The sequence below is a fragment of the Wasmannia auropunctata genome, unplaced genomic scaffold (assembly GCF_000956235.1).
Source record: "Wasmannia auropunctata unplaced genomic scaffold, wasmannia.A_1.0 LD335973.1, whole genome shotgun sequence".
Classification (NCBI taxonomy): domain Eukaryota; kingdom Metazoa; phylum Arthropoda; class Insecta; order Hymenoptera; family Formicidae; genus Wasmannia; species Wasmannia auropunctata.
In genome coordinates, this window is record NW_012026917.1 from 523,540 (window position 1) to 549,276 (window position 25,737).

The following is a 25,737-nucleotide window of genomic DNA, read 5'->3' on the forward strand; positions in this document are numbered from 1 at the left end:
TTCTCACCCATATCGGCCTTATTTTTGAACGTGAACCGACATCCCGGTCGACGACAGTGAAAGTGCGTGGTCCGTTGTCCAGCGAACGGACAATGCTCAGTCGCGCAACTCTCGGTGGCCCGAAATCGCTGGAAGCCCTCTTGTATGATGGCCGAGTCCTTGCGATGGTAATTTGCGTGCATCTGCACGTCCGATGTCGATATATACACCTTGTCGCAATTCTCGTGGATGCAATGGTAGTGGGTCTGCTTTCTATTGTGCGGACAGGTCCGGCCGGGGTGCTTCTCCGAACAATCGTCCGTCGGCGAGTACCTCATGAAGCCGTGCTGCAGGGACTCGTCCCTCTTCTTATGCCACTTGAAGTGCCTGATCATTTCCTCCTTCTTCACGAACACCCTGCCGCTACAGTCCAGACAATGAAAGTGCTCCCTGCAACCCAGTTCCTTGCAGTACGTACTGCCGCATTCTTGGCTGGACGTATATCTCCTCACGTATCGGGAATAATCGATGATCGGTTGGGACACCGACGTTTTGGAACCACTCATCAGAGAATCCGCTACCGGAGACATACTCTGCCTGAGCAAGGCTGTGACAGACGAGAAACACTCTTATTATATATTAAATTGAATCGACTACATATTTAAATTAATTCAACGTACAAAAAAATATTACACGAAAAATAAAATTAAATAAGCAAGAATATTTCAACGACAATTCTCCGTTTCTAACTTAAAGTAGATATTACGTTAATATAATTTTGATCTAGTGTATAATATAATAGGTGAAATATTTGTAAAATATACAAGAAGAAAATGTTACACAAAAAATCAAATCAAATAAGCAAGAACATTTCGACAACAATTCTCCGTTTCTTATTCAAAGTAGATTACGTTATAATATAATTTTGATTTAATGTACAATGAACGTGTTATAATAAGTGAAATATTTGTGAAATACTATAAATGTCTAAAAGTTGCTATCAAAATCAAATTTCAAATTCAAAGCTCGACAGATCTCAGTAGATCACAAACTGCCCTAGAAATCTGCGCGAGGTCTTCGTCTCTTTCCGTGCGAGCCAGATGGGTATTCGGTCGATATGAACTCGGCTCGGTCTGGCATAAACACGTCCCTCCACAGGCAACCATCTTATTTTACCGACCGTGTGTTCTGGGCGATACTATCGGTCTGGATAATACGGGTTCGCGTTCACATCGCCAGAGGAAACGGCGCATACCGGAATGACTTCTGATACACATACCGCGAGTTATGAGCGCACCGTTCGTCGACCTATGGCACTCTCCCGCGCGCGCGACCGAAAACTGGTTGCCCGATGGGCGCGCGCACGGATACGCGCCGCGAAATAAAGGAGAGAGGACGGAGGAAAAAAAGGAGAGCGCGCGGGAGCGGGAAAGAATGGTCGGCTTAAAAAAAAGAAAGAACTATCGGGGCCGATCGCAATACGCAATATGCAAAAAGCGTGGCGTGGCCGCGGGCGATGCGGAGGTTGGAGAGGGTGGCGCGTAGAAGCGATTTACCTCTCCGCGCGTTCATAGCTCTCCTAAAAGACTCGAAACGGCCGTGGCACGCAAGAAAATATTGAGCGCGAGACGCAATTCGGTTGACCAATCCTCGCTCGCGATAATTATCTCCCGAGGTAATGCGCACACGAGAGATGGAAATAAACTGCGCACGCACACACACGCACACATACACCATGCCGTATTCTCCCCCCTTTTTTTTTGCCTAAACGAATAATTCTACAGTTAAAGCACTCTCAAGCGGTCGCATTTGCATTTCTTGCCAGGATGTATTTAAATTTTATTATTCGGGCATGTCGAATACCGGTGGACGCGGCAAACCTCTCTTCCACGAGCCGTCCTATACTCGTACTTTCCCGCCGGGCACTAGATTGATACATTGTACACCCAAGAAATGCAAATCTACACAATTGAGTGGCTATAGAGATTTGATGCATGAAAGGATAATCGTATATGTATTAGTCGGGCCATATCAGCGAATTACGAACAAAGGCGCATCGCGACTGCGCTTCTCGTTGATTAATCGGACGCAGCGCGGGGCCGATCACAGAACGACAACAAATCACGTGTCACATCGGTCGAAACCCGGAGTGTCCTCCTCGGGCTCGAGTGTTCTAATCCCAACCAACATCTATCACGCGCGTCATCCAGCATTCGGTGCACCCTACCAGGACGCGGCCGAAATTCTCAGAAATTCGTACTTGCTGACTGCGAGAGGCTGGTGCGCGGCGTTTGAATGCCCGCGTGTTCAGGAACGAGTTTAAAAATTGTCGAATATTTCTCGTGGCTCGCGGGGACTCCCCGCTCTTCGTGGTATATGTGCCGTCAGGAACGGAGGGAACGCCGCGTACATTGGCCGCCCGTGCAGCGTTTCTGCAAGAACGTATACGCATCCCGGTGCAAAAAGAGAAAGAGTTTAGTCTTCAGGGAGAAAGAGAGAAAGAGAGAGAGAGAGAGAGAGAGAGAGAGAAAGAGAAGGGAGAGAGGCTAAGAAAGGAAGAAAGAGAGAAAGCGAAAAAGAGGAACGGAGTGTTACCGAGAGGGGAAAAAAAGTGTGGCAAGGGAGAATTCGGCGCGTATTATTCTCCCTCTCGCTACAACGAAGAAATATACATCTTTGGATAAGACAGTGCCTTTTTGCCTCACATTATTTCTACGCGAAACCGCGAAAGTTTTCTCTCGGCACTCACGCGAATCGGATCGCCTCTCCAGCGCGAAGTCGAGTAACTCCGGCCGATTTAATAATAAGCGCCGGTGTCACCGGATATGCTTCCAGTTACGCGCCGTTGCGTAACATTCGGTTACGGCGATTAACTTATCCTTTGGCTGGGTAATTACGCAACGCAGCTGCGTATCTCGATGTCGCGTATATCTCGCGAATGCAGACGCTCATTAAAGGCACCTTTGGCTTTCACGCCGCGGGAAACTATTGTTTGCACAAATTTATAATCCGCGCTGGCTGCCGCCGCTACGTTGTTTGCCGGGTCGAAGCTTCAAGTACGTAATCGAGAAGTGCTCTTTCTCGGGCCAAGGCCTGCAGTACAAGGCATCGTATTAATCGTGGATAAATATTAAACAGCCAGAGTTCGTCCCGGGAGAATATGACGTGCACATACGCCGGCTTCAGCCGACTCCTCCTCCGTATCCAAGAATGTCAAACATTTCGACGCCTAATTATGCAAACCGGGAAGCGTGCCAAAATCGTGATGGTACGTAAGTGAAACACACCGCGGCCTTGAAACGCTTCGAGGAGAGAAAAAAAACCGATCGATTTGCAGTCTCGGTGCAGAACGAATGACGTTGTCATTCAAATTAAAACGCTCGATGTTACCAAGAAAAATAGAACATCCCGTATTCCATCATATTTGCTTTGTTCATGTCCAATTAACTTATTCAATAAAATAAAATAAAATTAATTGATTTTAATTGTTAATTAAAGATTAAATTCATATAGTTCAGAACTCTTTACTCTTTGAGCTACGATTCGGAATTTAAATTCTAACAAATTAGAAAATTAGATTTCATGAAAGTTCACTACGTCTATTATTTTTTTTTGCATTGCAAAAAAAATTGCAAGATGATCTGATACTCCCCCCTGCACGGAAAAGGAGGATACCACCCACGCGGAGCCACGCGGTTATCGATGGTACCAAATGGAGAATATGCGCGACGTGACGGGGCTTAAAGAGCAAATCTTAAAAAATATGTGAAACCCCCAGGACGACACGTAGTCTGGGGCTCCCTTCCTCCTCGCATCCCAGCGGCTTTGACAGAAGAGAGACAGAGAGAGAGAGAGAGAGAAAGAGAGAACTCGAACCCTTTTATATGTAGTTCTTAAAGCTGCTCAGAGAGCGGTAAGGGGGGGGAGGAGTCGGGAGCCGATCTCGAATCGTGAAGAGAGATGGAAGCGGAACGTCCGAGAGAGAGGCGCGGCGCGAGAGGAGGGAGTTTAAAATTTTCAAAAAGGCCCGAACCTGAAAAGACCCCGTATTTCAGGGTCGCTTTCCTTTTTTATCATTTAATCCGTGGGCCGAGCGAATAACCCTTTATACGATGTACCACGAGGCCAAAAACGGTCGCTACCTTCATCGCGCGCTCACGTGTATCGTTCCCTCTTTCTCTCTGTGCACTTACACGTGTGCTCGCACACACGTATACACGCGAGCACGCTTAATACGCGCGCGCACGGAGGGGTTAACGCAACCTAACGAAAGTGCGTGTTTGGATAATGCGTGGAGTGCCCGCTGCGCTCGCCGATTCGTCGTCTTAGCCACGGCGACCCCCATTGAACCGTTTTTTCTTCTCGAGAGGTTCTAAATACCGGTGAAAAAAAAAAGAAATAAGTGAACACAGGCACGAGGTATATACGGACGTGCCCTCACTCGTCGCCTCTTTCCTCTACAGCCCCCTCGGTTATAAGGTCCCGCAACCCTTCCTCGATGGTCCTCGTCGCGACATTGTTTCCGGAAAAATGGCTTCGCGAATGGTACCGCCGCCGACCAGATGCGATTTAATAACCCAGAATCAACGTTAGAGCACTCCATGTATCGATTCGCCAGCACTTCTGCCGTATGGCGAGCGAACAAAGGCTAATTTCCTTATCTTTATTTGGTTTCCAATATGCGATGGTTGCCACGAGATATGCAACGTTCTGAATCGACGTATAATGAAAGAAATATACATTTGACGGATTTAAAGGCGAATAGACCCGAGACATTTTCCATTGGAAATTCATAATACATACTGCAACTTTAATGTAATCAGAACAGATTTAGTCCGATAATAGGTAACTGAATGTGTCAATAGCGATCGTTTATATCAATAAAAGTCAACTGACGACTATCGTGACTGATGGACTTCTAGCGTCCGTTTGAATGGCGCGCGCCCAAGCTCGGAGTAGCTAGGCTGTCGGCGCCAGCGGGGACTCGTACAAAGGGAGAAATATATATGGGGAAAGAGTAGGTGATAAGGGGGACCGAGAGGCGAAGAGAAGAAATGGAGAAAGTGAGCGCGGAAAGGGAGAGAGAAAGAGAGAGAGAGCGACCGACACTATTCTAAGATCCGCAAGAGTGTCGCGAACTTATTGTCTTTCCCGGCAAATGCGGCGGTGTTATTTCTGTCAAAATTACATTATGGTCCTCCCGTCCCGCTCTCGCTGCCGTCCCGTTTAGCACCTTCTTTCTTTCTGCAAAGCCTGTGTTTCTGCATGTTTATCTCTCGCTTCCCCGATCCGCTCATTGTCCTCTCTTATCCCTCAGCTGTACGATTCTTTGTTTTTTTCTTTCTCTTCTCTACTGAATGCTGCGTTTCTCCGAGTGAGGATGATGAATGCACATTATAATTTCAAAGAGAAAAGATCGTTTTCTTTTTCTTATCATTTCATTGTCGAGCGAGTATCAAGAAAAACTGCTCTGAAAAATCTCGGCTTAAAAATCTTTACTTAAAAATCTCGAAAATTTCCTTTCGCGCTAGCTATTCTCTATCGGCCAAAAAAATCATCGCAAAACTCTATAAGTAGTCGATTAGCTTTTGATACGACGAAACTTAATTCAAAATACATTTCTGAAATAATTGACGCCACCAAAGAGATTGCCGTCACCCGTTTAGCACCTTCTCCGCTGGCGTGACGTCGTCGCGTTTCTTCTGGAGGTTCATCCTTTTCTTATTTGCCCGACGCGGCCGTGTACGTCGTCGGCCGTGGAATCATTCGGGACGAGAATAAACGTCGTTATGGCCGTTCTCCCATTCGTGGCGAACGGGTTCATTATAATTAGTCCGCCCTCTTTACCGGGGGAGGTAGCCGCGAGGTGACGACCGGAGGAGGGGAAGGAAGGACAGGGGTCTCGGCGCCGGCCCTGCATCGCGCTCCGTTTTGGCTTCGTTCGAGACTTCCATATTCGCGCAGAATAAATCTTCGAAGGTGCTCATTAAATGCAATTGATTTTACTGTTGCGTCGTCGTTCATGGCGTCATTTTCTCGTAGCAAAAAAAAAATCAGTATCCTCATAGGGATTTCGCCTAATCTCGCCTTTAACTATAATAAATTTTACGAGCAATTGTCAAGCAAATGGTTCGAACCGCTTAATACAGCTGTGTGCATAGCGCTTTTAGAGATTTGATAACAGGTTTTTTAATAATTCAGGGATATTCAATCTCTCACTATACCCCCTATTGTTTCCACTTCGCTGCGCACATGTCTAATGTACCTTCTTTCATCCAATCAAGCGTCAGCACAGTTAGCTTATGCAACTCGACAATTTCAACGTAACGGCGCTTTAAAGAAACGGGTACACGTGTCGTGACTTTCCTGTCGGAGAACCGAGCGTTAAACAGATGCTTGCAGATGCGAGCGCGTCAACGTGATGATACCGCCTTGGGATTTGCAGCGCATAAGCGACAATTTTACGATTGGCGCCACGATCATTCCTCTCGTGGCGATAGTATTATTTGAAGAAAAGGGAGAGAAGACGGCAAAAGAGAAATGTCAGACCTTTGCCGTCTAGATCTTTCATATCGCAAAAATGGTATCTCGAAGTGAATTAAAAATTTAAACACGCAGCTTCAAATCCGCTTTCCCTCGTTTTTTGCTTTATGAGGGCGCGTTCGTTAATATCGTGGCACCGGTATCGTTTTACCCACAGTAAATGAACGGGGGGGGGTTTACCAATCTCTCTTTCTTTAATCCGGCTCGCCCTCGTCCCGCCGGACGCTGTCGCTGTATAGATTTTTTTCGGGGCAGTATTACACGCGTACTACTTAATACACCCTCTTACTCTCTCCTTTCCCCCTCCTCTCTCCTCGCTTCATGCAACCCCTTCCTTTTTAGAGAACGCTGCAAACCCTCTGCACCCTTACTTATGACGGGCGTGTTAAATTTAACGAGGGGACGCGTCGCTGAGCCAAATATTCGGATACAATTTTTGAGTCGAACGTACAAATAAATTCTCGCTCTTTTCGATAGGTACAAAATAATTACGTTAAATATTACAAATTTTTAATTATTTTTCCAAAAAATTTTGTGGACTTTACTACGTATAGAATTACTTTCTTCGAATGTTGGATTATGATATAGAAGACATTTCCTTTTGATAGTATTTGTTTTATTTGTTTCTTATGGAATTTCGCCATTCTATGATTTCCGTTATATAATGTACATATGTGACAGAATGTTCTGATACGATCGCACGTAATGTAAGTACGTCGATGTTAAGTGTTTGACAAGCATAGATAATACGAAGAATTCATCTTGTTGTCGGAGACAAAGGTTCGAAGCCGAGTGAAATTGTACTCTGGCACTTGGTACCGTTCCTCCAGTTTTTCACATCTAGCCCCCCGGGTTTTTACACTAAAGCGAACTCCCTCGTGAGCTTATACTTACGTAGGACGCGCAAAAGTTTTTACGAGGGGAAACGCCGTGTGTGTAACATTAGGCCCGATATAAGCGCGCGCAATCTACCCCCTCGTTGCACGCACACGATTTCTCCCTCCATTGGCCCCCAAAAAATAAACAGAAGCGAACCCTTTCTACAAATTCAAATAGCCGGAAGGGGAAACCGCCGTGCCGCGCCGGTTTGTTCCTCGCGGATCCTCTTTCTCGCGTCTCTTTGTTCGACTTTCGAAAAACTTTTTGGCGTGCACGACAAAACGCGGCTCGCCACGGATCGGCGATCCGCTGTCAAAACAAGAAATTCGATTCCCGTGATCGAGAGAGAAAGAGAGATCGCCTCTATTCCCCGCGCGATTCATAGCTTCATTCAGCGAATTTTCCGGGACGCGGGGGACGATGAAGAAATAAAGAGACTCGACATCGGGGAAATCTGTCGATGATGAAAGTCGGTGATGAAACATTGGAAATCGATTACCCCTATTGGTGGTCGAATAAGGTCAAAGGGTAGCGATTTGTCGCAGTCATCGACAATTGTAAAAACGTCAGCGCCAATTGAATTGTGATATATAATGGAAATAAATTAAACAAACGATAAGCGACACTAGACCGATTTGCGAATAACGCGAAATAAATTACGTGAAAGTTATCAATACTAAGAATACTAAAACCACTGGCGTTTATCAGCAATTTTCCGACAAAAAAGACAAACTGCGATTGCAAAACGGTCATCTTGCCGTTCGCACATTGATATTTTATTTATGGCTGTCCGATTAATAAAGTTCACATCAACTGCTAATGACCAATGTAATATTGTGCTTTCCGCCTGCTGGTCATGTAATCTTCTGGTAACCGCGCTGCGTAAGACCAGATTAGCGTTAATCGTTTCGTGTTAGCTTTCTAGAGAATTAAGTCCTCCTTTCACTCGTTCGACTTCGCTCGGGTCTGGCCGGCGGTTAATAAAACGACTCCCGCGACTCCCGCGCGTTCATCCGTCTTCATCTGTTTCGAATTTGAAGTAGCGGCGCGCGTGATAAACATGAGCCGCATTACGCATTGGCGATGCCAACAGCTAGCCAGGTCCGGATCGAGGGGGATGGCAACGGCGGTCGGTTATCTGTCCGCGTTAATAACGGCACGCCAATAAACAATTTCATTTCCGCGAGGGGAAAATTATGACTCCGCGCGCGCGCAATGGGTTCTCAGCTTCATATTTCTTCGCGGGGCGGTTTTTTGTCTCTCCTGCCATGTTGCGCCTGAGAAAAGCGCGCGCCCGGCGATCGAGCCACGGACTCTCCGGTGCGGCCGGCTCGTTAACGGAAATTTACGACAAACTGGCACAACGAGCTTGCTCTATGCGCGTCATATACTCCATACACACATGTATGCACACACGTGTACCGGGGAAGGTAGTATCCTTGATGCGCGCGAGCGCGCCCGCACGCCGATTTTTCTCTCATCCACGCGCAGTACGATGCATTCCGAAGTTTTACAAAGTACCGCGTGAGCACCCCGTGATTTACGAGATCGCGTATCCAATAACTTTGAATATTCCTCGGGCGCGGTTATACGACTGTTAGCTTAACAAGGCGGTTAGACGAACGCGTAACGAGCCCGGGCTACTATTTAAGCGCGCCACTATTTTCCATCGACGCCCGAGACTCGGGGAATCATGGGATTCCTCTCTTGCCTTTCTTCCATTTCGCTTCTCTCGGGAATGTCTGATCGAACAACTGCAGTCTGAATGCAAATTACTTGTCGCTTTATGAGATCTGTCTGAAGATTATATCATTTAACAATGAACAAAAATTTAATATTTTACAAAAATGACAAAAATGTCTATTCTTCTAGGAATTCATTTCATTATCAATATCTTATTGTTTTTATTTATAATTACCTCACTCTCGTACTTCAGCGTTTTCAATAGAGAGCCATTTTGATTCGTTCTTGCGCCAAAGCGATCTCCGATCACGCTTCGAGCGACGATTCGTCAATTGGCTATTTTTCAACACTAGCATTGGCAGCCCGCACGATTTCGAAAGACCGAGGGTCGTCCACGGTGGGGTAATTAAATTTAGAATATTTTTTAAATTTCTCCAATTCCACTCGCATGATTTGGCACGCGTCGCCTATCGTCTCCGCCTCGTTGTGCGGACAGGCGAAGAAAGGGATTGAAGAACAAAAGAACGAAAGAGAAAAAAAACAGGCAGGAACGTTTTTCAGCGATCTTCTTGCGTTAGAAAATTCACAGGACCGTATTGATAAAATATCGACGTTGGAGTCATTTGAAAAATATTCATTAGCAAAAGTGAGACTGAACATATTCTACAAATATATTGATAATTCGTTAAAAATGATAAATCCAATATTAATTCTTAATATTAATTTTTCTCTCTCTATTATATTATAAAGCATTCATATTTATAATACAAAGTAACATTATACACTTTATTACATATCGAGACGATATTATTCAAGTTTAGATTAAAAAAGATTTATTGATTTATGCGTCGATCAATTGCGAATGTGTATGAAAAACTCATCTCCGTATCCAAATCCTTTCACACACGGCCCTGACCCTCTGAGTCTCCCGGCCGTTTTAGTTTGGCCTAGCGCTAAAACAATCAGCGACTTCGTGGTCTTGGTCTCGACCCTCTTCGACCCTCTTTAGCTCTCTCACTCTCTCTTTCACTTTTCTCTTTCTCTTTCTCTCTCCTTTGACGCTATGCGCTCTCTCTCTCTCTCTCTTTCTTTCTCTCGGCCGTTTCCATCGCCCGGTACTCGCACGGAGGCCGCCAATTCTCCTTTTTCTTGCTTTTCGCGTCAAGCGCGAAATAACAGACGGACGACCGATGGAGCCGGAGGGGCGCCGAAGAGGAGGCGACGAAGAAGGAAGAGAGTCGAAGAGCTAACTCGAATTACTAAAACGCCGAAGAGGCAACGAGCTCCGAGCGAGCGGGTTATATGGCGTGGCGCGCGGCGAGGGGGGACCGCGAGACACGAGAGGGAGGAGAAAAGGTCTATTTATTAACGACGAGCCCGCGAGAGTCTGCGGTTTTCTTCGTTCTCGGGGAAAAGCTGGCCGCGCATCGCAGATCACAGGGGATTCGCGGAAGAACGGAAAAGCAACACGGGAGCAAGTGTTGAAGCGGCAATTCAAACATCGGTCTGCTTTTTCAATCCGTTCCGAGACAATCGTTTCCGATGATAATGATGTCCGACAAAATTATCTCACGCTCGTGAGCAGCTATCAACGTCCCACTGAACATCGACGTGTAATCGAGTGCGCTCTTTATGACAAGACGAAAGACTAAAAAAAAAAATAAAACAAAAAAATATCGTCGCGGAAAAACGCGGAAAAGAACGTGGCTAATCGATCTTGGAAATGTACCACGGCTCGTAAATCATCCGTGCCGTTTACTTTGTGATCAGAAACGAATTATATGATCAGAAAAGAATTAATCGCGATGATACATTGTGACCGTAATACCCCACTATGTATAACGAACTTTGTACGGCCCATTACAAGCCAGGACGCTCCGACGACGGAATGAAACATGCAGCGCGCGGCGACGGAGAAGACGAGACTTCAAGTAACGCGACCGAACGTAGTAAACGGTGGAAACGCGAAGCGTTCTTGTATAGAGAAGAGAGTCGGCCTCTTCTCTTCCCCCGTCGGAGCAAGCGCGTTCCTTTCAATCTCTTTTTCGTCTTCTCTCTTCTTTCGCGTTCCCGTGCGACGCTTTCCCCCCCGATCCCCGCTCGCCTGCGGCACACAGGCGAGGCGAGGCGCTTCGTTTCGTGATTATATTCTCGAAATAGTCAACCGGATGCCGGCCGACGATGCGCCCGCGGATATTCCGTATATTTCGGGAGACCCTTTTTTCGAGCGCGAGCAAGATGTGAGGAGCGGAAGACGCGGATATGATTCAAAAATCCCGGGTAGAGAGTGATTCGAGGATCCAATCAAATAACAGTCGGTTAATTCGTGGAAAACGGAGCAGTGATCGAAAAAAAACATACAGGACGATGGAAGAACTAATATGTTAGATGCTGAGGAAAGATTTGCATTAAAACCTAAATTAACGTTCCAATTTCGATACCGCATATTTAATCTTGACGCGACAATAAGTAGCTTGGAACACGCCAATCTGTACCGCGCGCGCATCTGTGCCGCGTCTGCAATTGTAACCGCTCCGAATTGCAGCGGTTTACAATCGGTCCGCGATTTGCACAGTCGGAAAGGCGCAAAACGCGAAGCCGACAGTCGAGGCAGACGAGTAGAAAAAGATCGGTCGCTTCGTCTCGCCGCGAGTGCGAAGTCCGAGGGTGCTGACGAGCCGCCGTCTCGTTCTCGGACGCGTGATTGATCAACGATCGGACCCGAGGGACACACCGTGTAATTTTCTCGGCGCGAGTCCACTTTCGAACTCGTCGGCGATGATTAAGAGTCATCCGTCGGCGATGTCTTCATTTCCGCGGCAAACGCGGTGGAAGGGCTTCGCAGACCTATATCGACGACGTTTAACTAGGGTGACGTTTTAGAGAAGACGTTCCGCGCCTCTCCGAGATTGACGGCCGTAAACTGTTAGGATCGTTATGTATTGATATCGACTTGACTTTCGAGAGAGTTTTTGACGTGTATCTCTTAAGGTGCAAATTCATAAGACGCTTGTTTTAGCGTTAGGACCATGGCACACAGAAAAACTTAAGCAGTAATACATAAGCAGTAAAGAAATCAACATGCTGGATTTTTGGTAGTCACGAGACTTTTTCGACGCTAGCGTAAAAAAAGAAGCTGGATTTTCTCAGTTTCAGTGTCAAAGGCTGTTGTTTTGTTTTGAACATTTTAAGAACGAATGATACGATTGACATTAAACTTGATGTTGCCGCTTTCGTGCCAACTATGATCATGTAATTTTGAAGCTAAAAATGAGCGTCGAACGTCAACATGAAAAGGCACCTTTAGAAATGACTGCGAAAAATTCATTTCTTATTTTACCGTAAAATTCACCCTTTGCTTAACACCGTAATTATATTTAACTGTTGCACGAGATAAGAATGTTGCACATCTCGCACGTCGGAGTTGCTTCGTTGTTTCGTTCAATTCTAATTTTGTGCGGATAATTCGATATAGCCGATATGAGAATATAGGCATGTTCTTGGCGATTGAAAAATCGCGAAACGACGGCCAAGAAAAAACGAGGACGTGAAGCGACGACATCAAGCAGGGTGGGGAAGAGACCGGGGGAGGACCCATCGTCCGATCGAGCAACGGATGGATTCCTGAGTTTCGAGGACGGCATGCGATTGCCAATAGCTGTTTCCCGATACAAATCGATCGGGGCCAATCGCGCGGCCAACATCGCGGCATTCGTGTTTCGCCCGTTTCGCAATTCCCTTTTCGAACCCAGCCATTTTTATCGCGTCGCGGCCGTTCTCCTATAGCTTCTCCTAATCTCTCTTTCTCTCTCTCTCTCTCGAAATTGCATGTGATAAAATACCGCGCGTGAAGTACCGCGAAGAATTGAATTAATTAAGCGGGACACTGTAATTAACGGTGCCAGTCAAAATCCGTGGCGAGAATGGCGGGATTAAAAAAGATTTGCATAAAACTCTTTCGGCATGTATTCCATAATGAGGTAAATGACACGTTGCGCAAGGTGATGAGCGAAATCTCTGGCGTTGGACCGTGATCCCCGGGATCATCCTCCGTTGCAAAAAACGAGCGTAAACGAGCGGAGATTCGAGAATCCACCCGGGGGCCCACCACCACTCTCCTCGGCGATCCTCGCTCTATTAATTAGCTCGCGGCAGCCTGCCCCTCCCCTCTGCCCCACCGCTCTCCGTTAATTTACTCCACGAGCGTATTTTATTTTTCGCAAGGGGTCCTAAGAGCGCCCTCCCCTCCCCACCCGCCCTGCCCTCCTCTCCCCTTCGGTCCCTTCGGGGGTCTGGATCCCGCTCTATTAATTAGCCGAGGCGCTTTTTTCCCGCGCGCTAAGTTCGCAAGATCTCGTCGAATCCCGAACGGGGAAACCGGTGGACGGAGAAAAAGGAGATGGAGGGGAACGTCCCTGGAATTCCAGGATCGGCAAAAAGGATGGCAGATATTAAATACTACTCTTGGCGGTGAGGTTGATTGGACCTTTGAATATTTCGCGTGATATTGGCGTAAACCTTGTTAACAGAAGAGTTTGTGAGAGAACGTGTTACATATTAACGTTCACGTTTTTACATATAGCTTATGTTATTACTTCTCTCTCGAACAATGCTTTTATAAATGCTTATCATTGTATATTTACAACACAATAATTATAATATTTAACATTATATGTTAATTTATAATTAATTGTTTCTCTCTCTTTCTCTCTCTCTCTCTATATCTCTCTCTCTCTCTCTCTCTCTCTCTCTCAATCTCGTTTCTCTACAACCTTCAATTATTTTGATTTAATATTCCGTGGCATCACCTCTTCTCCTTATGCATGCGAAGAGTATAACGTACGTTTGCGGAAAAATGTCTTTCTTCTGCGACCCGATAGCATCGCGGCCACGTAAACGATACGGAACCGGGGGAAAAAGACGAAGAAAGGTGGAATCGCCGGCTCCGAGAGAGCGTCGGATTGGCATGGACGAGGAAGGGTTCGGCGACATGGTGGTGGAGCGAAAAATGAGGGACGACATTCCGTCTGTGTACCGATGCATTTCGGTGACCGCCGCGACGATCCTTTTAAATGCGACGTTCGCGATTCCGCGGGAGGTAAGAGATTAATAAAAAAGTTTGAGGAACGATAAATTAGACCGACGACGTGCGGGACGACGCGAGAAGACGTCGCAGAAACGATAAAGAGGGGGAGGAGGGAAAGGGGAGAGAAACGAAGGATGCAGGGCCCCCCCCTCCCCGTCACTGCCCGCGTTGGGCCCCTCGGGGCCAGTCTGGCGATATAATAAATTTCATATATAAATAATAAAATTTCGTATCTCTCCTCGGTCTTTGAGGCGCTCCGGGTTTTTTTACGAGGCAGGGGAGACGGCGATGACGAGCTGTTTCGCGGGAAGACGCGCCTGGGAACGCGGACAGTGGACCACGAATTACGGCGTAAGCATTGTTTGCGTTCACGTCGACGAAAGTAGCCATTGTTCGCGCGGGTCTAGGTGAACCGTGAACCGCGCGACCATTACCGTGAGTACGCGACGATAAAAATTGCCGCCGCGTACGGTTTTTATCGCCGTTTATCGAAAAATCTGTCGCCGCGAATACTGAATTAGCGCCCGTCGCATTATAAACGCAAAAACGGTCGCGCCGCAGCGCCTATATATGTTCCTCGATAATTCTATAAAGCAAAGCGTTTTCAACAGAAAAAAAGGAAAAAGAAAGCGGAACGACGCAGGCTGTAATTTACCTGTCAAATATTTACTTAGCGGTTAATTCGTAAAGTTTCAACCCCTTCGAAGCGTGGCGGACGGCGCGTGTAAATTCGTTTAAAAAGTTTCGAATGAACCGTGAAATTCGTTTTCTTCTCCGTCTCCCTCGCTCTCTTTCACTGCACATATCGCTTTTTAATGGTATTTCTTCAAGGCTAAGGCGGTTGCTTGCCCGAGAAACGGACGTGGCAACAAAACACCGCGATGCGTCTGTCATCACAATTGCGTCGATTCAATTTTCGAATAATGAAATCCGTTTCGCGAGTTTAAATATAAACGAAAGTTAGCGTGAAACTCGATTGAATTACATGCGAATAACTATTTCCTTTCTTTTTTGCAGAAACGATTGTTCAAGTAAACTTCCATGAAATGACAGATTATACTCCATTCTCAAACAAATCAAATAGATATTTAATTATTCTTCACTTAAATATAAAATACTGTAAGAGTTATTTCGTTCCATTTTTTAAACACAATTTCCGAGAGATTCTCACGAAAAATAATAATTTCGCAAGATACTCTACGTCACTCCTTAATTGAATAATTCTTAAAGATGCAGCTGTATATGGCTAGCAATGATTCGGCAATCTTGTGACTGCTATATACTTTCCTGCGATAATAACCCGACACACACGCCTTCCACAATCATTTAAATTGCTTACCAAAAAGTTACATACGAAGGCAGTTGAAATTAAAAATTCTTCCCCGTAACTGCGCGTACGCGAACGGAAACTAAAGGTCGCCGAGGCTTTAACTCTTCGGTGCCTGCAATCGTTTGCAGGTACGTACGTGGATCCGGCAGGTAATCTTAGTGGGGGCGACGGATCGTTCCCTCGGTGAGACCCCGGAGGGGTCAGCGGGAGGAAAAAGAGCAGCGGTGGCCCCGGAGGGCTCATAGCCGACACTATATGCAGCGAGCGGTGCACCAGTTATTTATCGTAGCTCCTGTTTATGCTTTATTTGTTATTTGCTCGCTCGCTCGCTCGCTCGGCCGCCTGCCCGCGGACCGGGCAACCCGTGTGTATATAGACGGGCACATGCGCATCTATGTACATCTATCCAGAACCTACCTACACCATCCGTCTTCCAGACTCGTGATTTCACGTTAACGAGTCTGTTTCGTGTAATTAGATGTGTTCAGACGGAGTCGTCTAAATAACAATACCTCTCTCGGGTTCTATCAGGGAAAATGTGTAATTCTAACAATTACCGTCCTCTAGAATGACTGCTTCATTGCAACTTAATTAGTCATACAAATTACTCGACACATATAATACCTACACAATATGTGTAAGACACATCATTAAAAAAAAAAATGATGAAAATATTAAGATAAATGATGAATTTTTTTCTAAACTATCAGCGCTGCATCGTATTTCAAAGATTATACGCCTCGATTAATTAAGGGGTTCTCTTTATGAATTGACAGATGCGATCGTTAGGAATCGACGATGTCGATATTACTCACAGTCGTAGCGCGATAGCGCGGCTTAATTAAATTGTATTTGCACGAAATTGATGGTTACAGATATCAACGAAGCTATTAAAGCTTCCTTGTGAACGTATGTCGAACAGGTGCGGACCGATGGCGCATGTACAACGGCGATAATTGTTGAAGTCGTAAATTGTTATAATTGGTAAAGTCCAGCCGTAGAATTCGGTGATCGAGAAATGCCGCGTTTCATTTAGATATACCGACAATGAGAGATGGTGGAGCGCGAATCACTCTCTTTCTTTCCTCCGAAGATATACCTCGCTCATCGAATTCACGTTCAGCAATAGAACGGTGTGTAATCGTAAATTTGTTTCCAAGTTTAACCAGTCCGTATAAAAATGCAGTACAATCAGGTATTTTTGATATATTAATATCAAAATTGCACAGTGTGTATCTGCGTATGCTACTTGATTCCGAGAAACTTATCTGGTCAATTTAACGGAGAGAAGCTTTATATTAATTTTAAAGATTAACTTTAAAGTGCGTGTTAAATGATACCAGCGCTGGAACATTTATGCTCGCAGCTGAGAAACATAGTAATCCAATGTGCGAGCTATCAATTTCAAAGTGAAAATAAAAGCGGGGTTATTTATCTGTGTGGACAGTCGTAATAGGCTACTGTTCGAGATACCAATCTCGGTAAATGACAGACTGGTAGCGATTCCGGAAAGCTCGCTGCCTGCGGTAGCGAATCCACCGTAGGCTTAACAGTCTAATGTTTCGAATTACCAATCTCGCGCGGGCACATCATACGTTTACGTTGCGCGTCGTTGATGGTCATCTTCTTCACGACGTAATGAAGGCACCTCGACACGAAGACAAGGTGGCAGCGGCACGTCGATGTCAAACGCGGAGAATTAAAAGGACGACGACGGCGAACAGTATCGGGAGCGTGCGAGGGAGGGGAGGGGAAAATAGGAGGACAGCATCTTCAGCGAGACGAAGGAGGGGAGAGAGGAGGAAGGGGGTGTGCCAGGGGGACGGAGGGGGAGGGGGAGGGGAAGGGAGAGACGAGAGAGGAGAGTCGAAGACACTGCGAGAAAGAGAGAATAATGCGTTAAAGCAGCAACCAGCAACTACTCTAATTGGCCACTTTGTCCATTTATTCGATTTATTTAAATTATGGGACAATTGACAGTAGGCATTCTATTTTTTAAATCTCCCCGGCCAACCGGCTGATTGGGCAAGATTGGCGTGAGACACTGGCCCCACAGATTCCCCAGTTGTGGGCTTAATCAGCTTTGATTGCTAGCGTCTCTCTTTCTCTCTCTCTTTCTCTCTCTCTCTCCGCATCTCTCTCGCAGCGTTTTCTTTCTCTTTCCCTTTCCACGTACGCATACATTCACGTCTCTATCTTTCTCTCGCGTGTGCCTGCCCGCGCGTTCTCTTTCTCTTGCCGAGAGACTTCCCCTCGCCACCGCGCCCGCCTGCGTTTAGTCGCGCGCGAACAACATACACATTTTATTTTATTCCATTTCGCAGCAGATCCCACCACGCGTTTAATATCGTCCGGTCGACGTTGGATTGGCCGATCCGAAATTGTGGGAATATGTCACTGGACGAGAAAATCCAACGAGAGGCCGCCCACTCTCTCTTTCTCTACTTGATGTTCTCTCCGCGCGTGTGCCCCTCTTCGTCGTGCACGCCGTGATTTCCGTCGCGAAATCTTTTCGCGGTTTCGACGGACGGGAATTGCGCGACAAACCGCAAGATTACGAGTTGTTTGCGAACGTTTTCCAAGGAAAATGATGCTTCGCATGCCGATAGTGAAATGACGGTGGGGAGCAACGCGATCGATCTTAATAGTGCCCCAGAGGAACGTCAGCGAGAAACATCTTTATGTAATACAGAGCTTCATCTATTACCGGCTATATGCAACGGAGCGATATTTCTACGCAATCATGGATTCTCGATTTCGTCATAATAATGATTAATTTAAAAAAACTCTGTATCGCGGAAAGTCTTTACGATAATTAATAAAATCAAAGATCACTACGAAGCATCGATTTCTTCTGTCCCGATCAGACATACTCGCGTATTGCGTATATTTATATATTTCAGAGTATTTAATAGAGTACGTCAAATGAGTCTTCAAAAAGAGCATGGGAAAGGACAGAGAGGGAGAGAGAGAGAGAGAGAGAGATTGATAAATCCTGGGTTTCTTTTATCACCGGCGGTCGAAGCAACCCCCCCTCGGGCCCCTCGTGGGAGCCGCGTTGGCACTCATCCCATTTCCTTGATAATTCCCATAATGCTGTGGGCGGATATTCCAATAAAGGGGGAACAGCCCCTGGGTACAAAACACTGAAAGCGACGGACGGCCGCGATTCGTCAGGTTGCGCCACGATTCACGGGTTTGCGAGGATCGAGACAAATAAAGGCCGCGGGGAGAGCAGAGCGCCCCGACGGGGCACTTCAAAAGCCCCGGTTTACGTATAGCTTCATATTTGTCACGTGGCATGCAGGAATGCGCGATAATTACTCAAAGATGCGGGCCCACTGTGGTGCGCTCGGCGCACCATACGCTGGATGCCGCAATTTCTCCGCACAGGCCTCGTTCTCCACGCGTAGCCGCGGTCGATTATTAATTCCCGTTGGGAAAATCCGCTTTGAGGGAGAAGACGGAAATGGATTCCCTCGGGAGGAAACGCATTTCGTGGCAAAGATAATTCCGACATCGAGAATAAAGCGAGAGGAAGCGAGATCGCGCTTCTGACAAGAATTTTTCGAGACTTTTAACGAGAAGTTTGATTTTTGAATGTTCGGTTCGTCGCGCGCACGTCCGACCGCTTCCGCAGCCGGAATACGCGCGACCAGTCTTTCTGGCGAACGCGGCGAACGCATACCGATTATTTCTATCCCGACCGCCGTTAAAGGTCAAACGTCGTCGTGTGGCGTACGATCGACAACATTGTCTCCGATTCTAATCATTATAGATTCGCTCGACGATTAAAGCTGTCGATTACACAAATCACCTGATCTAACCAGACCATCGGCGGCGGCCGAACGTCGACGATTTCGCATTCGCCGCGCCGCCGAGTGTCTCTTTCCGCCTCGTTCTTATTTTTTTTTTCTTTTCACCTTCCTTTTGTTCGCGCGCGCGCGCGCGAGCGAGGGTCATCGAACGCGGCAGTCTCGATTCGAATCTAATTACGATCCCGATAATTCCGTCAGCAGGAGGAAATAGTAACTCACCGGAAACCTTCGGGTCAGCTGCCTCCACCTTCATCGCCGCCAGGCTCGCTATTGTCGGCGGTACCTAAAAGAAATACATTACGATGTACAATGCACCGGCGTGCCCAGGGCCGTACGCGAGCGAAGGGGACGAAGCGAAAAGGGGGACGCCGAGCGTGTGCCGCCCACGCAACCGCGCACGGCAGACGCGGGATGTTTCTGTAAAATCTATCGTACGAAAGAGAGACCCGGCTATATTCCGCGAACTAATCGCGTTATGGCCTCAGGCTCGCTCGTAATGGCCGCTTAACATCCTTCGTTAACCCTACTGCTACCAAGTAATGAAATTACCCCGGGGCATATCTGCCACGGCATTTCAATTTTGAGTAACCAACTAACTTTTATATATCGACGCGCAGTACAATTCGATTCCTTCGTTTGCGAAATGATTCTGCATTTATCGAACGCATTTCAGCGGAGCACTAATTGTAAGATTAAAAGTCGAGAGACCTATAAAAAAAAATAAAGGACAGACGCTACTCGGGGAGGGGAGAGACATCGGACGAAGAAACGACACTTGCCGGAAGCCCCATCGCGGCTCAAATTATTCGAATGCTGTACGATTTCCGAAGCCTTAGCTGAGATCCAACGATGAATTTATGAACCGGTTACTACATCGTCGTCCGTCTACCCCGCCTGTCGTCCTTTTTTCTCTTCGTTGACGTTGAATTTTCCGTTCGTCTTGAAAATTATTCACGGATTTGATTTATTAAATCCTTCCGAATTAAATAGAGTGCACGTAGCAACTCGTTGTCGAATCTTAAAGGAACTTTATCTCGTCAGCATGTAAATTTATCGAAAGTTTACTTTTCATATATAAATACTAAATGTATTCTGTTACGCTGCAATGCGTCATTGCATTGTCGTCCGATGAGATTCTTCGTACCGATCTGTGAACTTCACTCCTAACAAGAAGCAACCTCTCGTGCTGTGCCCGATCGAGCGCCGCGCCGGAACAATCGATTAATTCCGTCGAATCTAATAGAACTCGCCTCACGTACGTGACCATTGCGTTCCATCAATTCTACAATCTCTAATCGAACATTTATATTCCTCGTTCATAATTATCGACGACCTTCCGTGCCTAATATTACGGATTGCAGCGTATCGCGCATAATAACATACATATCGAGCGATCGACGCGGAGAGGATGGCTGGGAAAAATCTTTCCGCATCGCCCCATCGTGATTCTGGGAAGAGAGAGAGAGAGAGAGAGAGAGAGAGGAGAGCATGGGTAACGATAAGAGAAAGAAAGACGACGATAAAAGGACGGGCAAGGGAAGGAGGGGGAAGGGGGGCCACCGCCGATGAAGGAAAAGGTGGAGGAGGAGAGGGAGGTGGAGGACAAGGAAGGGTAAGAAGCATGGGGAGGGGCAAAGAGAGGGGTATGCGAGAGAGTATAGAGGTATATGAGAAAACAATAGAGCTGATTTGCAAACAATAGAATAACGTTAAGACTTGAGTATTATACGCCGTTGTTACTTCTTGTGCCATAACGCCGGAGAGCATATGCCCATTAATATTCAAAGGCGAAAATAATGTAAACGACACGACAAAAATCGGGGGAATAATTTCAATTCTCCCTGTATGGGATTCCACGGCAGCGATCCCATAGCTGGATCGTCGGTTTCGTGTCTCCTCTTTAGTATCCTAGCGTATGTTAGACATTTGTACTTGTGAAATCGTATCGTTGATCGTGATGTAATGATAATGCAATAATATTGAATTTTATATTCAATCTTGTTTTAATATTAAAATCTATTAATACAAAAATCTAATGTATAAAAATCTTTGCCTTAATTTTGATAAGAAATATATTTTTCTTGTATCTTAAAATAAAACAGATTTTGTAAAATCTTTGAATTTGTCGAGTTGTAAAATGTGCATGTAAAAATACGTACGTTATAATTTTTTTGTAAAATACATATTTTTCAATTTTTTTTATTTCTCAAGAATATGGAATTTTTCGAGATAGGGAGTTGCGGAAATAAATGGTGTACTCTCGATGAATAACAGAAAACTCGAAGATATTCAACAATAGCGAATGATCACCAGGCGGCGAAGTCTCTATCGACTTTTATTACGACGTATCATAACCGATTGTTCGTCGCTTACGATTCTAGGAAGCGCTGAATTATTCTAGCACACTTAAGCTCACACCAGCTCCCGTTGGTAACTTTATGATCTGCCGGCGACACGGATGAGTCATCGCGTATTGTTTTTGGATAGCCCGCGCGGTTGTCTCGCTTTTGACGAAATACCTAGCGGGGCGATTCGACGCTACTTGAAATCTTTAGCACGCCCGATAATCCGCCGACATTCGCGCCTTTGTCCGAATTCCACGTAATAATGATCTTTAGAATTTGTATAATATAACGATTGCAAAAATTGCTGTTTCAGATCGTAAACGACACCTTCGCAAGCAGGCGAGATTCTGAGTCCATAACCTCGGCTGAAGGGTGAATGAACTCTGGGACGGAGGAAATCAGAGCGCAAAATAATCATTAGACCACGAAGGGCAGGACTTACCTTGGAGTCCTCGGACTCTTCCCGCCTCACATTTTGAAACAGCACGCTGCCCATCTGAGCCTGCAGATTCTGCTGCAGCAGCTGCGCCAACTGCGGATTCTGCGACAAAATCGCTGGATTCTGTTGCAGTAGTTGCGCCAATGCCGGATTCTGCACCAATATTTGACTCAATGGAGAATTGGTCACGGCGTGGATGGGGTGTTGCTGCTGCTGCTGCTGCTGCTGCACCTGCGATTGATGCTGCTGCGATTGCGGCGGCTGCTGCTGATGTTGCTGCTGCTGCTGCTGTTGCTGCAAATTCGGCGAGTTTGCGTTTGACGTTTGACAGGATTGCGACAGATTGCCGAGAGACGGAATTGCGCGTTGTGGACTTTGCGGGGTATGCGGAGGCGTGGGTGGACTTCCTGGCGCCATTGACGAGGCGTCCTTCTCCTCCTTCACTTTCATTTTTCCTACGAGAAAAAGGAAGGCATTTTTACCGTCGTTCGTTAAGATTTAAACGGAACATTTTTTTTTTTAATATTTGAAATAGATAATAAATTTCTATATAGATAAAGAAATAAAGTTTAAAGAATTTACGGAACGCAGAGTCAATACGTGGATTCAATGGTTTCGTAATCGATGACGAAGCCGTTTTTCGCTATCAACGATATACGACTTCTTTCTCGAGAAATCCAAGGTGCGTAATATGTATTATTGCAACTAACTGGGAAGTGGGAGAAAAAAGCTATTTCAACATTGACGTATCAACGTTATTGACGTATTTACGAGTCTTCGTGAGGTTTAACGAGAGCCGCGGAATATCTCGAGCGATCCATAAAATAGTTAACTTTGGCTTCTTATCGGGGCCAACTTGAATAGATACGTTTACCAAGCAAGCTGACCACAAAGCAAATTGAGCAAAAAAAAAACAAGCGAAACTCGCGGACGTGTGTTATTTATTGAATATAACTCGCTACAACAATGACAAGTGAAATTCCTGCATGTTTGTTTCAATGAAAGAAGACTCGCATAAATTAAACGAAAACTTTGCGCTCTAAAAAAGCTTAAGTCTCGATAAGAAGCGTTGTAAAATTGTTAGCTATCGGCCAGAAATGGTCTATTCAGACCAGTTCACGATTACTAAATCGATTACCATTTATAATTGTTGCTAGAGAGGTTGTTGTATTACATGTATTATTTCAATAAAAATAATTTCAAGACTCACAATCAGTAGATAGATTAGAGAAAGAAATAAAAGTGAATTAATAAGCCAAGCTAGTTCTAAGTCTTTAAATATATATTATAATCTAAACGGAGAATCGCAAATGTTTCGCACTTGTAATATATTTTCAGTGTGCTAATTTAAAAATAATATTCAAAATAAGTAATTGAGACTACTAACCTATAAAGGATCACTCATAAAAGATTTCGTTATAAGATTATTACAAAATAAAACTACATATATAGCTTGATGAATTTCAAGATGATAGAATTTGTTTGGCTCATTAATTCATATTTCTCTCTTTTGTATTGTTTCAATTAATTAAAGAAGAAGAATGAATTAAATGAAATAAAAGAACATTACTTCGTCTAATTTGAAATCCTGTTACGTACCTAATTAAAAATTTCCAAATATTCTATATCGAGCTCTGATCTTCGCCAGTCTCCTGGCGAGACTGATTCCTCGCGATTCTTTCGTTCTTTCGTAATTTCAGAGACTTTACAGAGGGGTGATTGGCTTCCGGATTGGTCTAAAGGTATAACAAGTTGGGAAGAGGCGGTGAATCCACGGGGATGTGCGGTTGGTCCAAAAAGCGGTAAAAGGGAGAGACCGCGGGGGAAGTTTTTTCTTGGGTTCGAAGTCGTGAAATTGAGACGTCTCGATTCTAAAAGCCGCGTAATCGACTGCTGGCAGGTACATCTGCTCTATTCTATATATATATGGGATAAAGTATAAAAAACAAGTTCGTAATACTTGATACCCTATCGAATAGCATCCGTTTAACCGATCTTTTCAGTAGTATTTTTAATAAAATAAATTTTATTATGTAATATAATATGTATATATAAAATGATATGAATCATATCTTTTAACAAGTTTAGTTTGTTAAAATTACTTAAGGCAATGAGTTGAATAAGTTGCTTTGGCACGAGTTGCTTTTGCACGAGTTGCTTTGTATAAAAGTAAAATACTGTCGAAAAATATATGTATAAGATCTTCTGAAAAATGTTTAAAACAATTTTAGTTTTAAGAAATATATAAACCGTTGGAAAAATGAAGTTTTAATCGCAAACGACTCAATGATTCAATGACGCAGGTAAAGTTTGTTTTCAGTGGATTTTTACCCTGCGGATATAATCCGCGGACACCAGGTAGATAGGATGCGTTTTTATTCGCGCAAGTAAACTCTGAGAATAGATGAGGAATGTGGAAAACGAGAGAGAAGCGCATGATAGGAGTAGACTTAGGAAAGGGCTTAAAGATCCCTTCGTTGAAAGAGAAACTCCGGGACCCCCCTGGAACGCCTTTCCCGAAGGTTAGATCGATGACGTCTACTAAAATTACGAAACCCCATCTCTCTTTTTTTTTTCAATTTATCCTTCCTCGTTTCTCGCGGTTAGATCTTTTCTTCACTCTTTTACGCGCTTCCTGCCTTTTTTTCCTTTTCGTTAACCGAATGAAGTGTTTTGTATCACGATGGATGGCTCGCTTTACCATCGACAGGATTTTTGTCAGTCAATGAAAAATGACTATCCATGCGGACTCCCGCAAAGGAACGACGAACTGATTGTGTGTATTGTGGGAAAATATTTGTTGAGCAAATATATGTATTGGCAACGTTTTAAGTTTTCAGATTCGCCGAGGCACGATCTCGGTGCCATATCTTTCGTGAGTATCGTGATTAAACGTAGAACTTTGTTCCTTGTGTGATTAATATAGGGGATTATAATTAATAAAAATGTATAACGCAGGAGGCCCGTCGTAAATAGCGCAAAAAGATTCGACGCTCGTTCCGGTATTAAATGAATTCTCATCCTCGCGAAGGGGAGATTCCTGAAGAATCGCATGCATATACGCGTTTCTCTGTATCTCGCTCGCGGCCGAGTCCTTAAATTGACTCGATTTTTAAGGCCCGGTCCGGAGAAGGTACCGCGCCGCGGGGATCCTATGTTTCTTCTCCACCGGAGACGTTCTCCCTTTCGTCTTTTGCTCCAAATCGTCTCACATAGCGGCGAGTCATGCTCCATCGATACACAATCGTGGCAAAAAAACCGTGGTTGTTGCGGCGAGTCATCTTTCCGAGATTCCTCGTTTATAAAACACCGTGCGAAACATAACGTCGTCGCGACGTTGCGATACAGGAATGAAAATAAATCAATTATACTCGTGAGAAAACTTAAGGAGGTTCGATAGCAAAATCAAAATACTTCAATCTGTTTAAAAATTATATAGAATATTCTTTAAAACGAAACTAATATCATATTAAAATTTCAAACCAATTAACCGTATGGTTTTTAAGAAAAAAAAATCTAAAATTAGAGTTTTATGCCTGTTGTCTTATGACAGTTGCATTACATGATTGATATATTACATAATTACATACATTTAAAATGCTTCCATTTACATAAAAAATTAATAATTAGTTAGA

General features: G+C 45.0%; 1 protein-coding gene and 1 long non-coding RNA gene across 3 annotated transcripts in view; both read right to left on the reverse strand.

Moving 5' to 3' along the window:
- LOC105454879 (zinc finger protein castor homolog 1-like) overlaps positions 1–25,737 on the reverse strand; it is a 79,381-nt gene that overhangs the window by 4,759 nt on the left and 48,885 nt on the right. Inside the window, exons 5-7 of the mRNA XM_011697819.1 lie at positions 22,106–22,557; positions 19,538–19,601; positions 8–586 (exon numbers count right to left, since the gene is read on the reverse strand). Of these exons, the coding sequence (XP_011696121.1) occupies positions 8–586; positions 19,538–19,601; positions 22,106–22,557 (1,095 nt within the window). The remainder of the gene's footprint in view (positions 1–7; positions 587–19,537; positions 19,602–22,105; positions 22,558–25,737) is intronic.
- LOC105454878 lies at positions 7,122–9,572 on the reverse strand. Of its 2 annotated transcripts, none has more exons than XR_975063.1 (2): positions 9,320–9,572; positions 7,122–9,162 (listed from the first exon to the last, which is right to left on the reverse strand). It is a non-coding gene; the product is annotated as an uncharacterized LOC105454878 (long non-coding RNA). The 2 variants fall into 2 exon arrangements; XR_975062.1 differs by having other exon boundaries at positions 7,122–9,198.